This window comes from Chroicocephalus ridibundus, chromosome 1 (assembly GCF_963924245.1).
Source record: "Chroicocephalus ridibundus chromosome 1, bChrRid1.1, whole genome shotgun sequence".
Lineage (NCBI taxonomy): Eukaryota > Metazoa > Chordata > Aves > Charadriiformes > Laridae > Chroicocephalus > Chroicocephalus ridibundus.
Genome location: NC_086284.1, coordinates 86,419,678 through 86,435,673, shown reverse-complemented (window position 1 = coordinate 86,435,673; position 15,996 = coordinate 86,419,678). Strand labels below are relative to the sequence as shown.

Sequence of the window (15,996 nt, the reverse complement as noted above, 5' to 3'; positions counted from 1 at the left end):
AAAAACTAATGTGCCAAAATGGGACTATTCTAATGAAATAGGATATTAAAAGCTATTAAAATGGATGATTTTGGAGTCTGATTTTCTCTACTGACACTAGGCAATACAGGGGAGTTAGCAGGGGTGGTCATTCCAGCTAGTTTTTGTGGCTCAGCTACAACGACGAGACTATCTTTGAAAACCTAGGAAGGAAGGAAGGCAGGGAGGAAACGTAAAGCAAAAATTCAGTCAAGAGTACATGAGGACAGAAAGCAATCAAGTAACTTGTGGATAGAAACACATCGGGTTTGATATTTATGCCAGTCTGTATTACCCCAATAGCCAAGAAACCAAAATAGTACATTGCCACTACGTCATCTATATTGTGAATTTGTAACTGTATCTTCTGATGGCAGATGGAAACTATTCTAACTCCATTTTTATACTGTCAGCAGAAATAAGAATACAGCTTGTTATTATGCAACTGTGTGCAATTTACTTCACACACACACACACTTTCTTTTTGGGGAGGCTCTTTGGTTTAAGGTGACAGTGCTCCATCTCTCCACTCTCCCACAAACCGTCTTTTTGGAAAATGCAAAGTGCACCTCGGTGAAGAGTTTGTCCCCAAAAAAATGACGACTCCCTGAGAAAGAATTGTCTCTAGATGAAAAAGGTAGGTGAAAATGATGAGACTGGACTTTCTACTGATCAGTAGGGAAAAGGATGACAAAAAAATGAGGCAAACCAAGAGAAGTGGAAGAAAAGAAAGCAGCTGTATAAAATTACATTATCAATAGGATGTTGCAGAATAACAACTATTTGGGACTTAATAACGGGAAAGAGCATGCACATGCGTCTTCATAGAGCAAAGAACTGAAAATATGACTTCCAATGCAGATATTTTACTTCAAAGCAGAGCAAAGTAAATGCATCATGGTACTTGGGCGTGCTGGGATGGGTTGATTTCCTTCTGTGATTCTGTAATTTAATGCCCTCCTTCTGATGATACAGATTTATTAGAACTGGATCCCTTCTTCAGGGTGGGCTACAAATTGTTTAGCAAGTTCTTCCTTAAATCCTCCGAGGCTACAAATTCCTCCTTATTCTTTCACGAGTGTTTACATTTTTGACACAAAATAGAACAGCTCCATTAGAGGAAGACGACCACCACAAATATCCCAAATATCCCATCAAGGGACATTCAAGAGAGCAAAAAATTACAAGCCAACACCCTGCAAGCAGAGGAGGAAGCTGAACCTCTGGGAGACCTTCCACATTCCTGCAATTTGGTAGCACACTATACTTCAGGTTTTGTCAACCTAGAGGCCAATTTTCGTTCCAACTATTAATAGCCATAGATTTGAACCAAATATGATGAACAGTTTTAGGATGTCCAAAGCACTTTCTTTTTTTGCAAGCAATAAACTGCGTAACAATACTTAGTTGCCCCATTTCCAGTGGGAAACCCTCCCAAAAGCATTGATAGGACAAGTTATCCTTTCCTGTACTCGCTGTAACTGTCAGCTTGTTAAGTTGCCCAGAAGGAATCATTATGTTACTTCAAAAGTAATGGTGACTTCCAAAACGATCGATTTCAAAAGCAAGATGTTACTTTTCATTCACAGAATGACTTCTTTGAGAATTTACATTCCCCTTTCATTTGTGTTCCAAGAGAAACTTAAATCCAAGTTTATTTCCTTCCAGTTATACTTTTTATCTGCATTCTGAGAGGATTTGCTGCCTTAGAAAATGTGCACTTGGCTCTGTTTGGGGGTTTATTTTGATGTACAATGAATAAAAATTGGAGGCAACAGAACCCTAAACAGGAAGCACAGTCAAAGATCAGGAATTGCTTCTCTGTGTAAGGCAGAAAAAAGAGTATGTTTATTCCTATTGAGTTTCAGGGTTCAGCACACATAGCGGAATTCTTGAATTCTGTCTGGTGTTTGCAAAAAAAAAAAAAAAAAAAGTCCCATATAGCAAGATGTGAAACTCTTTCTTTTCTACTCCAACAACCACATCAGAGAGCCCAGTTCAAACATTCCTTGACACAGTCAAACCTTGGCTTTCTTGTGAAGCATAAACATGACCATGTTTAACCTAGTCCTTGAGTCGGATGATTGGTGTGCTCCGTATAATGCTTCTGGTCTGGTTCAAGGCCACGGCTAAAGCACAGCGACGCCGCGTGACTGCTGCCCTGAACAAACAGCTCCTCTTTCCACCTCTCGCTGCGCGAGGCCAAAGGAACGCTCAAAGACTAATGCGCTGGAGAGACGTTTTCTTTCAGTTCACTCCAGCTATTATCCCACAGTTTCTTTCTCTCCCCTCAACATGCACCTGTGTCAAATGAAATTACCCTTTCTTTTTTACTCAAAGAATGGTTTCTGATTGCCCCCACACACATGGAAGACTTTAGCATCCAAAATGTTTGCACATGAGAAATTTCACTTTCTCCCAGTTTAAACATTAAGGGTTTTCTTCCTGCTTCTGAACTACAAAAAATAAATAGTAATAAAAATCAAATATATCGTAGTCACTGATGAGAACTGTCTAAACAGCCAGACTAGTTATAAACAGCCAGTGATGACAGACTACCATATGTTAAGCTTCCTATTATTGTGCCAGAAAGCATTATAATCACCTTAATTACAGCAACAGTGATTTTTTTTTCCCCTCAGTGCTGATGTAATGCAAGAAAGTGCAACTTATTCTGTTCTGTAGCGTATTGCCATCTATAGCGAAGGCCAGCATATGCACATACTGTCAGGCATTTGTGCAAACAGATCAAGTTGCCAAGTATGCAGCTAACCTCAATGGCCTCCAAAGGGGGAAAGAAAGCAAACTTTTACCTTGTGCGTTCTGTTGAAATATTTTGTTCAGATCCAAAGAGGAAGCTCTGGAATGTGATTTCTGTGGCCTTGGAGGTGGAGTAGGGGGCTCTTCTCCCTTTTTCATAGCATCTTCTATTGATGTGCTAGAATAAGACCTAAGGAAGAAAAAAGCAGAAAATATTTTATTTCAGAAATTAATTTTAAACAACTATAGTGAATAGTACCTAAAAATACACTGACCAGAACTCAGGTTCATGGTGGAAATTCCTTGCACTAATGACTGAAAGTTCCCCCTTAGAACAAACCAGATTTACTTGGCAACAGAGGGACCTACACGTCTGGGGAAAGGAAGAGGTTGTGCTTACAGGGCTAGCACTTTTTAAGGCCTTTTATACCACAGCTTCAGGCCTTCTTTCATAACTTTAACTGTCAACAGGATAAACGTAGCAACTATCTTGAATAAACTCAGGTAAAAAATCTCCCCCCTCCCCTTACAGTTTCTGTTGTCTTTCCCAACTGCGAGGGTAGTGTCTACACAGGTACAGCTTCAACCTACCTCTTGCACGTACACCTTTAGTAATTCATAATATTCTAACTATCAGAATATTTTTTTCATAGCGAACAGTCACCAAATTCCACAAAATCCAGAAAAACTGAATGGCTCCAAAGTGACCAACACTGGTCAAATACATGTCTCAGTACGTCCTTCTAGGCCCTTCCACAACCCATTAATCCCAATGCAGGGCATTTGCTCAGAGATTTGATGTTGCTGAATAGTGTCCAATATTTTTCAGCTGTTGTAGTTACCAGTTCTTCTGCGAGACCGAGAGCTTTGTTCAAAATGAGCACTGACAATGTGAGATGTTACACTTACTGTAACACATTATGCATGACAGACAAGACCAAAAACACATTCGAGTAGAACAGAAATAACTCTCACTAATGGGAAACGGATCATTTTTTTGCCAAGCACGCTGTTGTTAGAAAACAGCTCTTCAGCGGGACAGACGTTTGGCAGTGCTGATCCTATGTTTCTGATGTAAACTTCAATAAATACAGGACTGAAAGCTAAAATTGCTTCAAAAATTTACATGTGGCACAAAACCCTCTATGATGCTTCATTTTTTTTAGTCTTGGTAGAGTTTTGAATACCATGGCCTTACCATATCAGTTCTAATGCAACCACTCTGCAATACATGGGAAAGCTTTGAACCAGGATCTTAAGGTTTTATACTTTTACTTTCCATGTTATGCGGTGTATGTTTTACCTGCATTGAAATTCTATGACCGAACAGTTTGAGATTTTTAATATTTTTTTTAAAAAAGATTGAGTATGATAGCAGCTACCAGGCAAAAATATGCCTGCCCCAGCAGCAACAACACAGAGCCCTGTGACAGTGAATTGTTGCTTGCAGCAGGCAAAGACCTGGCACCTAAAATCGGTTAAGAGTCCGCAGCTAAGAATCTGCAACAGCTTAAGCCAGAAAGTTCCAGAGCTTTGAGCTGTAAGAGACTCAAATTGTAGGCTCTGGTGGTCCGGCATGCCTGAAGACACAGACCCTCGAGGTTATAGAACCCTCCAGGCTACACAGGACAAGAGCAGCAGAAGGTCCGAGTTCAAGGATGTGCTCAGGAATCTTTAGTCTCAGCTTCTGCACTGAAGTAGTGACATACAGTCAGATGTGAGACGGCCAGCTGTGACACACTAGTCCCTTTTTTTTCCAAACTTGTTTAAGCATTTGCTATTTTGTGCATTTTTGCATAAAATACTTTTCACACATCTTTTGCGTATTTGCGATTTATGATTCAGTAACACAGCAAGAAAATTTAAAACAGTATGAAAATGAAAAAGCTTGGGCTAGCAACAGAAAAATAGCATGCAAGGCAGTTCCGCCTTCCTGGACGTAGGTCCTAAGAACAGAGGATGTCAATCTTCATTCATCATGCTTATAGCTGATCCCATCTCATTAGCAGGCTTTGACAAGCTTGTAAGGAGGGAGCTCCTGATTATACTCTCATTACCTAAGAAAAAGAAGTGAAGCCCTCTAACTAGCACCAAAAAAAAAAAAAAGTTTGAAGGTGAACACACGACATGGCTTTACACCGCAATGGTGAACAGCCAAACCCAACATGAAATCCTTTTATACATGATATTTTCTGGCACAGGTTTCCCTTTTTCTTTGAAACTTCCAAATTCAAGCAGGTGTCATTTCAAGCACACAACAGTGTAGGTCCATAAGCCCTTCCATCACATACCAATGAGCCATAGTCAAGTACAAGCACGCCAACGAAAGGATTCACTCACCCACATCCAAGAGCTGAGCTACAATTGCTGCTTTTGCAGGAGCGGGCAGTGTCTCCCTCCATATGCAACCCCTGTGCAGGTTTCAACAGCACAAAATTGCTGAGAACGTTCTCCTGCAATGGGGTGGTCCCCGCTGCCCCACCACAACACCCCTGGGGCAGGGCTGGAGGAAGTCACCGCCCCGATGAGGCTGCGGGGCTGGACAGGCAGGCAAAAGTCCCAGCGCCTTACGACCAGAGATTGCAGGGCTCTAGGCGGGACTTAATGTGGGGTCTATATCTTACAGGTCTCTCCCAGTAAATCTGTCTTTTATCTGAGCTGGACTTCCAGCACAACACCAATTAAAAAAAATAAATTAAAAACGTAACACCAGTTCTTGCGCCTTCTGTCTAACACCAGAGGAATGTATGTCTTCTCCTGAAACAGAAATGAAAGCGGTACCTGGATCGTGGTCTGGCTCTGAGTGCATTAGATTCCTGAGCAGCTGAAACAGAGAAGAAAAAATAACAGCTAAAACATCATATTTTAAATAAACGCCTTTAGCTGAAGGATCAGTGCTCAGTAAAAATGTGAGTGTTGCAAATGTGGATGTGAGAGTGTGCTCATCTCACATGAGCTATCAGGACTGATTTTCGCTTCTCCTTCCCCTTTGTTTTTATAGTGTGTGAAGGTCCTAAGAATTCAAAAGCCCACAAGTAGTCAGACCTTCACCTCTTAATCTGGTTACAGGAAAAGCAATAGGTCTGACAGCTCTGACCTGTAGTTGTGACCTGACAGCTCCTGGATGTAGGTGTGACAAAGCAACATAAGGAATACCATAAACTTTCCACAGAAAACATCTTATTCCTAAATCCAGATATCTATTAGTTGCCCCTTCCAAAAGCACAAAGGTTTACGTCCTTCCTAAATACTTTAACTAATTAGTATAAATGTTCTTACTACTACATATTAAAAGAAATGAACACATCACATTGAGACTACTTTGATGTTGGGAAGGAAAAGTATTTCATAGAATGAATCACAGAATGGTCGAGGTTGGATGGGAACTCTTGAGATCATCTGGTCCAACCCCCTGCTCAAGCAGGGTCACCTAAAGCTGGTTGCCCAGGACTGTCTCCAGACAGCTCTTGAGTGTTTCCAAGGATGGAGACTTTGCAATCCTAAGAAAGGCGCAACCCATGTACATCCGGGTCACGCTCTGGATGTATTCTAGAACAGTTCATGCCTCGCATATCAATTCCCCATCTCTTTCCTCCATCTTACAGCATTAATACATGGATACTGTCCTACAGGGTTTTTGGACAGCTGTGAAGCTAAAAAGCTGTAAAGGCTAAGCGTTGATCAAACACATTTCTATCAATGTAAAAGTCGGTTTCTTTTATTTGGATGAATTCCAAATACCCTGCCATATGCAGATTTTATGTGATAGGAAAACAACAGCGCTGACTTCCTTCTCTGTGTAATTCCTCGAGGCTGTTCCTTGGTTTACATAGTCTTTTAGTGACTTTTCTGTTACTCTCCTTACTAACATGAGATAATTTTGAGAAAACATATCTGTGCGACTGCTTTCAAATTCAGCCCACTGAGATATCCTCAAGGTGCTGCAGCAGCATCAAGGATCCCAATGCAGGCACAAAGCAAATCCTTCTACTTTTCCCATCATTCTGCTAATCAAGGTACAACACTTAAGAGAGAAGCCAAGTAGGCTGAGGGGAAAAAACCCAACTATTCTCAGAGTTTCTAGCTTCCTCCAGACATACGCCTACTCCAAAGTCAGATGTTTATCACCAGCTACTCTACAGCACTACCTGAGAATACGAGAGATCCTCCAAAACACAGAGCAGGAGCTACCTGTGGTAGCAGCTGGCAAATACTGCCTTTATAATGGCTTGCATTGTGCTACTGCATATACCCTCCATAGGAGGCTTTAGGCTTATAGAAGGCAAACAGCAGCATATGGCACATGTACAGCCACACGCTATTTCTTCATAAAGGAAGGTCGTGCTTGAAAGGTCGTGCAATGCTAGTTGGTGCTTTGGATGGAATAAACCCAAATGTAGCTGGCAGTGACACAAAAAAACACTTATAAACCAAGTTCTAGTAGATTATTGTCGCCACCAAACTGGCTCACAGTCATTCCACATTTCTGCGCAACACACTTTTCCTAGCAACCAAAGGGGAGAGAGAGAATTATTATGAAAATATGCAGTGGTGATAATCCTCCTCTCTCTCTCTGTCAAACTCCCAGAGAATACAACTTTAGAAACTGCTTCCCTACAGCCATATGACCCAATTTTTCCAAGGCTGAAATTGCCGATTATTAAATTACATGCACAATTATTAAATACGTGCCACTTAGAAATAGGAAGTATAAATCCTTTCCAAGCTAAGCCATGTTTAAGAACCTTCAATTTTTTCTTCTTTTATGAAGATCGTAAATCTGTTCACAAACTTCTTCTAGAAAGACTTTCTTCTAAAAACATACAGGTAAAACTGTCATTCAGACTCTCCGAGGACATCTTGTTGAGGTAAACAGGAAAGCACACAGGAAGAGAGAATCCCGAAATGACTACTAATAAAATATGATAGCAATAGAATACTATTGCCAAGGATTTCCTTTTAAGCTTTTGAAAACACAGTAAATTCAAGGCTACAGTTACACAATACCCAGGCTTAGCTTTACCTTTCAAAATAGGTGTAATATAAAAAATATTATAAAGCAGGTAGTTTGTTATTAGGACATACAAATAATTGTGACAGGATTTCCATAAAATGTGCAGTTGTTTTGGTACACTCAGTCTGTGTGTACTTTGTGTTTGAGGTTCAGGTTTATATACACACACCCCCCATTATCATTCAAGATGACAGAAAACCATTTTATCCAGTTTATGAATTTTCTGTATTTCTATTGCTATGGATACTTAAGCCTAACCTACATGAAACTGATATAAAACTGAAAGTTGTTGAGTAAACTAATTACATTTATTATTTCAAGTTTTTACAATTCTTTTCCTCAGTCTTGACTGGCAAGGGCTCCAGCCACACTCCCGGAGTCACAGAAGATAATGGCAGGGGTTGGAAAAAACTGCCCATTGCAAGTGAAGATCAGGTTCGTGACCATCTGATGAACCTGAAAGTGCACAAGTCCATGGGACCCAATGGGATACACCCACGGGTACTGAAGGAACTGGCAGATGAGGTTGCTAAACCACTCTCTATTATATTCCAAAAGTCATGGCAGTCTGGTGAGGTCCCCACTGACTGGAAAAGGGGAAACGTAATCCCCATTTTCAAAAAGGGAAAGGATGAACCAGGGAACTATAGGCCAGTCAGTCTCACCTCCGTGCCTGGTAAGATTCCTGGAGGCACTGCTGAGGCAGAAGAATAACGAAGAGATGATTGGGTACAATCAACACGGCTTCACCAAGGGCAAATCGTGCCTGACAAACCTGGTAGCCTTCTATGAGAAGGTCACAACATCAATAGACAAGGGGAGAGAAACTGACATCATTTACCTGGACATGAGCAAAGCCTTTGACACTGTCCCGCATGACATCCTGGTCTCCAAGCTGATAAAATATGGGTTTGATGGATGGACAATTCAGTGGATAAAGAACTGGCTTGACGGCCACACCCAAAGAGTGGCTGTCAATGGGTTCATGTCCAACTGGAGGCCAGTGACAAGTGGAGTCCCTCAAGGATTAGTACTGGGACCAGTCTTGTTTAACTTCTTCATCAGTGACATGGACAGTGGCATATAGTGCAGCCGCAGCAAGTTTGTCGACGACACCAAGCTCTGTGGGGTGGCTGACATGCCGGAGGGAAGAGATGCCATCCAGAGGGACCTTGACAGGATGTAGAGGTGGGCCCATGCCAACCTCATGAAGTTCATCAAGACCAAGTGCAAGGTCTTCCATCTGGGTCAGGGCAATCGCAAGCACCGATATAGACTGGGCAGTGACTAGCCCGAGAGCAGCCCTGAAGAAGAGGACTTGGGGGTGCTGGTGGACGAGAGGCTCAACATGAGCCATCAGAGTGCACTAGCAGCCCAGAAAGCCAATCATACCCTGGGCTGCATCAGGAGAAGCGTGGCCAGCAGGTCGAGGGAGGTGATTCTCCCCCTCTACACCACTCTGGTGAGACCCCACCTGGAGTACTGCATCCAATTCTGGAGCCCCTACTACAAGAAAGATATGGATGTGCTGGAACGTGTCCAGAGAAGGACCATGAGGATGATCAGAGGGCTGGAGCACCTCTCCTATGAGGACAGGCTGAGAGAGTTGGGGTTGTTCAGTCTGGAGAAAAGAAGGCTCCAAGGAGACCTTATAGTGAGGGGGCCTACAAGAAAGATGGTGAGGGACTTTTTAGGATGTCAGGTAATGGTAAGACGAGAGGGAATGGATTAAAACTAGAGATGGGACGATTCAGACTGGATGTTAGGAAGAAGTTCTTCACCATGAGGGTGGTGAGACACTGGAACAGGTTGCCCAGAGAGGTGGTGGAAGCCCCATCCCTGGAAGTTTTTAAGGCCAGGCTGGATGGGGCTCTGGGCAACCTGATCTAGTGGGAGGTGTCCCTGCCCATGGCAGGGGGGTTGGGACTAGATGATCTTTAAGGTCCCTTCCATCCCTAACAATTCTACAATTCTATGATTCTATGATTCCTGGCGTAGGAGAGCCTGATGAACTGAACAGCTTGGTCTGCACTAATCAAAATCATGTATGATGATGAACTCTCATTTATTCATTCACATCACAGGAGAACGTGAAGGTTCCTGTTTTGGGCATTTAACTGCTCCCACCCAACTCTGACGATACAATTTCATTTAAACATTCCTAAGGATGCAGGCTCAATAACTTTTGGCTGTTGCCTGATGGCTTATACTCAGCTGGTGCCTCCTTGCTTTACAGGCTGATTATCAGGTGGAAAACTGTACCATAAAAGGTGCAAGTAAGCTACACTGCTAAGGAAAAAACAAAGAATTCCCCACTAGTTTAAATCACCCACACTGACTCAACTGTTACCTCTTACCGGTGGCCTAGGCAGAAATGCACAATTTAAATGCTCACAAATTTGGCCCTTAATCCTTTAAATGTCTAAGGCCAACAGTGATCTTGCACTTAGAAGACTAAAAAAACTGGCCAGATATTCAGAGATGCTGAGCATATAAAGTTTTTACTGACTTCAAATTTCTAGTCCTCCTGATGGCAAAGAAAACTTTCCCATAATGAACCACGGCAGTATCATCTTTCCTGAATTTCCATAAACAGCCCAGATGGATAACCGAAGAAGGATGTAAAATTCCTCCCGCTTCATCCCAACGGAGTTTTCATCCCCAAGGTTAATGATTACAATGACCTTTCAGGAACGACGACCGATTCCGAAATAACCACTCAGTTTACTGGGCTGTATCTAGCCCACTGCATAGATAAACCTTTTTACTTCGAACATCGATCGTATCGTGCAACCCGAGAACGTGCTGGCTCAAACCCTCAATGTGCAGGACAGCGAGGGCGAAACCCCTACGGTGACAGGAGTCATGACAAGGGGGTGAAACTCTGCCACCGTCTCTCCTGGTGTACAAAGACAGCAACGCTGCTGGAGGGAGGAGCACAGCAGCATCCCAAAGACCTCCCTGACTCGGAGATAGAAGGACATGGGAGAAAGAGGCCAGCGGCACGGGAGATGTGCAGGTGACAATAGGGGTTTTTTTTCCTAAGCGTACTGAAGATGGAAGTGCTGAAATGAAAATAAAACTGCCCTGGGGCGCTCCTGGGCGAAATGGCGGGGAAGAGAACAGAACTGAAAGTCTCGCAACCACCCTCCTCTCTGCCGGAGAGGGAAGTCTAAGAGTGTCTGTGTGTGTGTGAGAAGGAGAAGCAGCAATCATTCGAGAATAGGAGCTGAAGATAGGAAATCTGGCAGCTGCCAAGTGTTTGGGAAGAAGCCAGGAGAACAGAAAAAAAAAAGAGTTGGGAAATGAGGCATGCAGCTGTTGAGCAGCCATGAATAAATCGAGCTATAAGACAAAACTGCTGTGACAGACATGTACGGTCAGTTTTCTTAATCAAGGATATCTTCGTTAGTAAAAACATTTATGCAAAAGGAAATGAAAGCAAGTCCAGATTTGAGCTTGACTGGGACCAGGGAGGGCTTGCAAACACTCCTACCACTCTAGGAAAGGGATTAACAAAGTGGAAGGCAAGGGAGGTCTGATGAACTGAACTGAGCACATGGGAAGTTTCAGGGGCATTTAAGCAATTTTGACATACGCTGTTTCAGAAATAACATTTTCCAGTATGATAGGAACAAGGAGCGTGTGTTGCAGCTGGAGAGAGAAAAATCAGGGGTGGTTTCAACAAAGAAACGCCCCCCAAACCAAAAGCTTACATCAGTGCTGTAAGTGCCACGAGCTCCATGTTTCCAAAAGGTATTGACCCTTAAACTCCTTGACAGAAGACATGAAAGCTCAGTTTTTACCAAGAAACAGACCATATTTCAGAATAGTTACCGAATACTTATTCCATACTTCAGAGCAGCTTTTATCAAGAGGTACAATATTCATGCTCTGGCACCTCGTTTGTAGTACAAAAGAACCCAAAATTCAGACTCCTTACAAAATGCTATGTTAAAAACATTTCCTACACATGGAGAATGCACATCCACTAACAACAAGGGAAAGAAATTAAAAAAACCCAAACTTTTGACAACCTGAAGTACTAATTAAGATTAATTTTGCAAGTAGTAGTCATTATGAGGTAAAAGCTAGTTTCAGTAGTAAAATAGTATGAGAGCAAAAGGATCTTAAAAAAATTAAGCAAATTACAATAATTTAGGCTTACTGTGATATAAAAATATTTGATCAAAATTCTAATGGAAGTAACACGCCAACTTTTTTCTTCTTACCTGTTTTCACAGTCAAGTGCTGAAATTCCTTTGGTATCGTTTTGAGAGGAGTGCTTACTTTGAGAGCTTAATAAAAAAAAAAAAAGGAAAAAAAAACAACAAAAGTTACTTTAAGTATGTGCAGGTAAAATCTACAGGTATCAGCTCTGAGAAAGGAGCATCTAAACTGGTATTAATTAGAACGTCTAATAATGCTAAGCGTACTCAAAAAGAAAACAGAAGTAGACAAATACCCTCAGAACACACAAGCACTCAAAAAAGTAACGATTTTTAAGAGCACAAGAGTGATGAACAGAAGGGCCTGTGCCCAAATTGCCAAATAATCCCAAATTTTGAGAACTGGGGTGGAACGGGTGTCTAAATCTATGGACTTCTGTCTCAGAGATGAGGTGCTCTCACAGAGACAGCAGCTGGTGACACCTGGCACAGCCAGGACTCATCTGTCCCCCAGTTACGAACCTGGAAAGCCACGATGCTCAAGAGACTGGCCGCTTCTGACCACTGCGCCCTCACCAGCCTGCCCCGGGGCATGCCATATGGCACCAACACAGCCAGGGTTAAAATTTAGGAAATCCCAATCTTTGTGCTTATTCCCCTTCCACTGATGCCTACGCATCCTTTATTAATGACTTTCTTAAGGCATTCTTAATGCATTGTAGTGTATTTTAATGTACTGTAATACACAGTATTATAAACGACAACTTGGAATGAAGTCCCCCATGTCCATCTGTCTTTATCAAACAAAACATGTGGGAAGAGTCTGGTTCTCATGATCCAGTTCTATTTACATTATCTTCCACATTTAATTATAATATAACCTGACAGAATGGAGCCAATATACTTGTATAGTTTTGGAAATGCAGGAAAATTTGCTTCTACAGTCCTGAACCACAGGTTCTTGACTTCTGGGGAGATCTCCTCAGTCAGGAGAGCAATCGGCTCTTTCATTTGTCAGAATAGCAATAAATGGTAAAACAAGAGCATTTGTTCTTCGGATAAAAAGGTAAGAATCTGTGTCATAAATACAGCAAATCTTCAGCCCTGAAGGACTGCATGTAGCAAAGCAGCTTGCCATCTGATTTAACATTTCAGCTACCAAGAGTAAAGCACAAGTTTTTCACCTACACAGGGAAGAAAAAAAGATTCCCCAAGTAAGAATTAAATCTGCCCTAGACATACGAAAGCAATAACCTTCAAGGTCCAAGTCCTGCTCTTGCCCATTATGAATTTTACAGCAAAACAAGCCTTGTCAACAAAACGTGAATTTCTTGGATTACGCTCACTTGTCAAAATGTTTTACAAACACCCATCAAATCTGACAACCTATCTTTGACCCAAGGACACTGGGAACCTGCCAAACTCAGTCACAGCGGAGTGTGGAAGGGGGTTCAGAAACATGGACTACCTGGTCCCACAGCTCTGAGCATGTGGACAGCTGTGAAGTCAAGATACATAATTTTATTTTTTTTTCCAATTAATGCCTAACCAACAGCTCTGAGAATAAGGCAACAAAACACCCCCAACCGTTTTGTTACCACAGCTGAGGGTCAGGGACAGCAAGCGAGAACCTGAAAGGTCAGGGAAAGGGCACGTAACAGAGAATGACTGCGTGATGAGCCAGCGCCTGTTGTGGAAGCCCTAGCAGCTGCTGAGCGGAAAAAGAAAAAAATCACTTCAATTTCAGACGGCTTGCTGCTGATGGATTTCAAGTGAAATAAATGAATCCAGTATTTTCAATCCTGTTTGTCCAAAACTTTTGTTTTGCAAGAAAACATAGGGACTTTTTTTTTTTTTTAATAGGAGTCAAAACTAATTTTGAAGTGTTGCTAATTTCCTGCGCAAGGGGAAATCCAAAATTTGGCACAATGTAGTCTTTACTCTTACAAAATTCCTAATAACAATTACAACTTTGTAGAAATGAGAAGTGTAACATTAATTGCCTTAGGGCTAGACATATTTTAGAAGGCGCATTTCATACCATTCACATATGATAGAACTAACTTTGAAGCAAGCGCATCCATTATTTGTCTTCATCTCAGCTTCAACAAAAGCAACGTCTTGCTTTTAAATCCATAGCAACATGCAGCCAGCTTAGAAATTAAAAATACCATTGTTTCTGTCAGCAAAAATATGGAATTACTACTAACACACAGAACTTATAACGGGGGGAGGGGGGAGGAGTGACTTATTTGAATACCTTGTTTGTCCTCTTTCTTTGCATCTTGTAACAGGGCAGAGTTATCAGGTACCTCTTCAGCTGATGCCTTCTAAAAGAAAGAAGATGTATTTATTACACCGATTGGCATAGCACCCACATTTCCACAGTCAAATATTTAAGACTACAGACCAACACAAACAAAGGTGATATTCTCTCTTGGACCATAGAATCATAGAATCGCTTAAGTTGGAAGGGACCTTTCAGATCATCTGGTCCAACCATCAACCTAACTCTGACAAAAACCATCACTAAACCATATCTCTAAGCACTCTGTCTCTTAAATACCTCCAGCGATGGTGCCTCAACCACTTCCCTGGGGAGCCTGTTCCAGTGCTAACCCTTTCAGTGTACAAATTTTTCCTAATATCCAGTCTAAACCTCCCCAGCACAACCATGATTTGCTTTGCAAAATAAAGAAGCATAGAGGACCTTCAACAAGACAACTGTAACTCTGCTTTTCAAGGTACAGCAGTTCCACACCTGAAACTAGTTTGAGAAGCACTTCAACAGTGACTCACAAGGAAGTAAGGACTATATGTAAGGAGGGACTTCTTGGAACAGAGCAATGTTGTTCTGTGTTTTCTTTTCTTTTGGGGTGTAACACCAGTGTGAGGGTTGAGGAAACCTTCTCCAGCCCCTTCACAAGAGTCAGTCTCCATCAGAACAACCTCTCCAGCCAAAACTCAAGCCGTACTGCAGGGCCCAGCAGTTCTGCATCTGAAGTCTTACGGCTGAGGTTGGTTATCCTTGGACTACTCTTTTCTTTCAACAGGCAGTCATTGAGATGGGAAAACCAAATTTCATCAGCATGTCTGCTGCAGGCCCATTCAGTCCTCTGATGGGAAAACAGGGAACTGCTCCCCAGTCTTATTCCTTAACTTTTTTTTATTTCAGTAGCAACTTATAATACAGGCATTTCTTGTTCTTGTAACTTCTGCTGCGCAGCTCACAAGAAGGAACCAGGAACAAATTCTACTCTGCAGCCAAAACCACAATAAAGCAAAATGTCAGAAATTTGTCGCCATGCTTCCTTAAATGTTAAGTGATGCTAGTTTTTTTCTCAGTGAGCATTCAAGAAGTTACAATCCATTTGGCCTAAAAAAATAAAGTAAAATTCAGAAACATAGATTTTGATGACATTAAAAAAACACCACAAACAAAATCTCAAGTCCGTAATTCAAGGATTTGTCAACTCAGTAATTCAACTCAAGTCAGTAACTAAAGAGTAATTGAGAGTAAAGGGCAATGAGATCTATTTCATGAAGTTGCACGTGAGATTCCCTAATGCTTCTGGGGAAGAAACATAGCAAAAATATGGCTTGAGGACTTCTGAAAATGTTTGAACAAAACACTTCACCTCACACTCTAAAGAGCATCAGACTAAAGGCCTAATTCAGCGCACGCTTGAATCTGTGGAATGACTCTCAATGAACTGCGAGCACGACGTTTCTGAGGGAGTTTAGAGCAGCCCCAGACAGTCATTTTATGTATATAGTGTGAAATCTTGCGTCTTATCTTTAAGCTTTTGGCAGCGAGAAAGCTTGTGGAAAAGAGCCAGAAGAATGGAAATAAAAAATAAATTAAAAAAAAGGAAAAGACAGACCAGAACCAGAATGGGAGACAAAAGCTTGAGAAAAAAATACAGGACGACAAAACCTCCTCAGTTAATAAAAAGCAGTCACCCTTGTCATTCCCGAGCATAACATTAGCAGTCTCTGTGTGTTTTGTAAGTTTAACAAATCCTAGCATTCAGG

General features: G+C 41.8%; 1 protein-coding gene across 1 annotated transcript in view; it reads right to left on the bottom strand.

Annotated features, from left to right (window-relative positions):
• The window catches only part of REPS2 (RALBP1 associated Eps domain containing 2), a 107,644-nt gene that overhangs the window by 35,388 nt on the left and 56,260 nt on the right, over positions 1–15,996 (bottom strand). Inside the window, exons 10-13 of the mRNA XM_063342412.1 lie at positions 14,222–14,291; positions 12,025–12,090; positions 5,560–5,602; positions 2,832–2,968 (exon numbers count right to left, since the gene is read on the bottom strand). Coding sequence (XP_063198482.1) covers positions 2,832–2,968; positions 5,560–5,602; positions 12,025–12,090; positions 14,222–14,291 — 316 coding nt within the window. The remainder of the gene's footprint in view (positions 1–2,831; positions 2,969–5,559; positions 5,603–12,024; positions 12,091–14,221; positions 14,292–15,996) is intronic.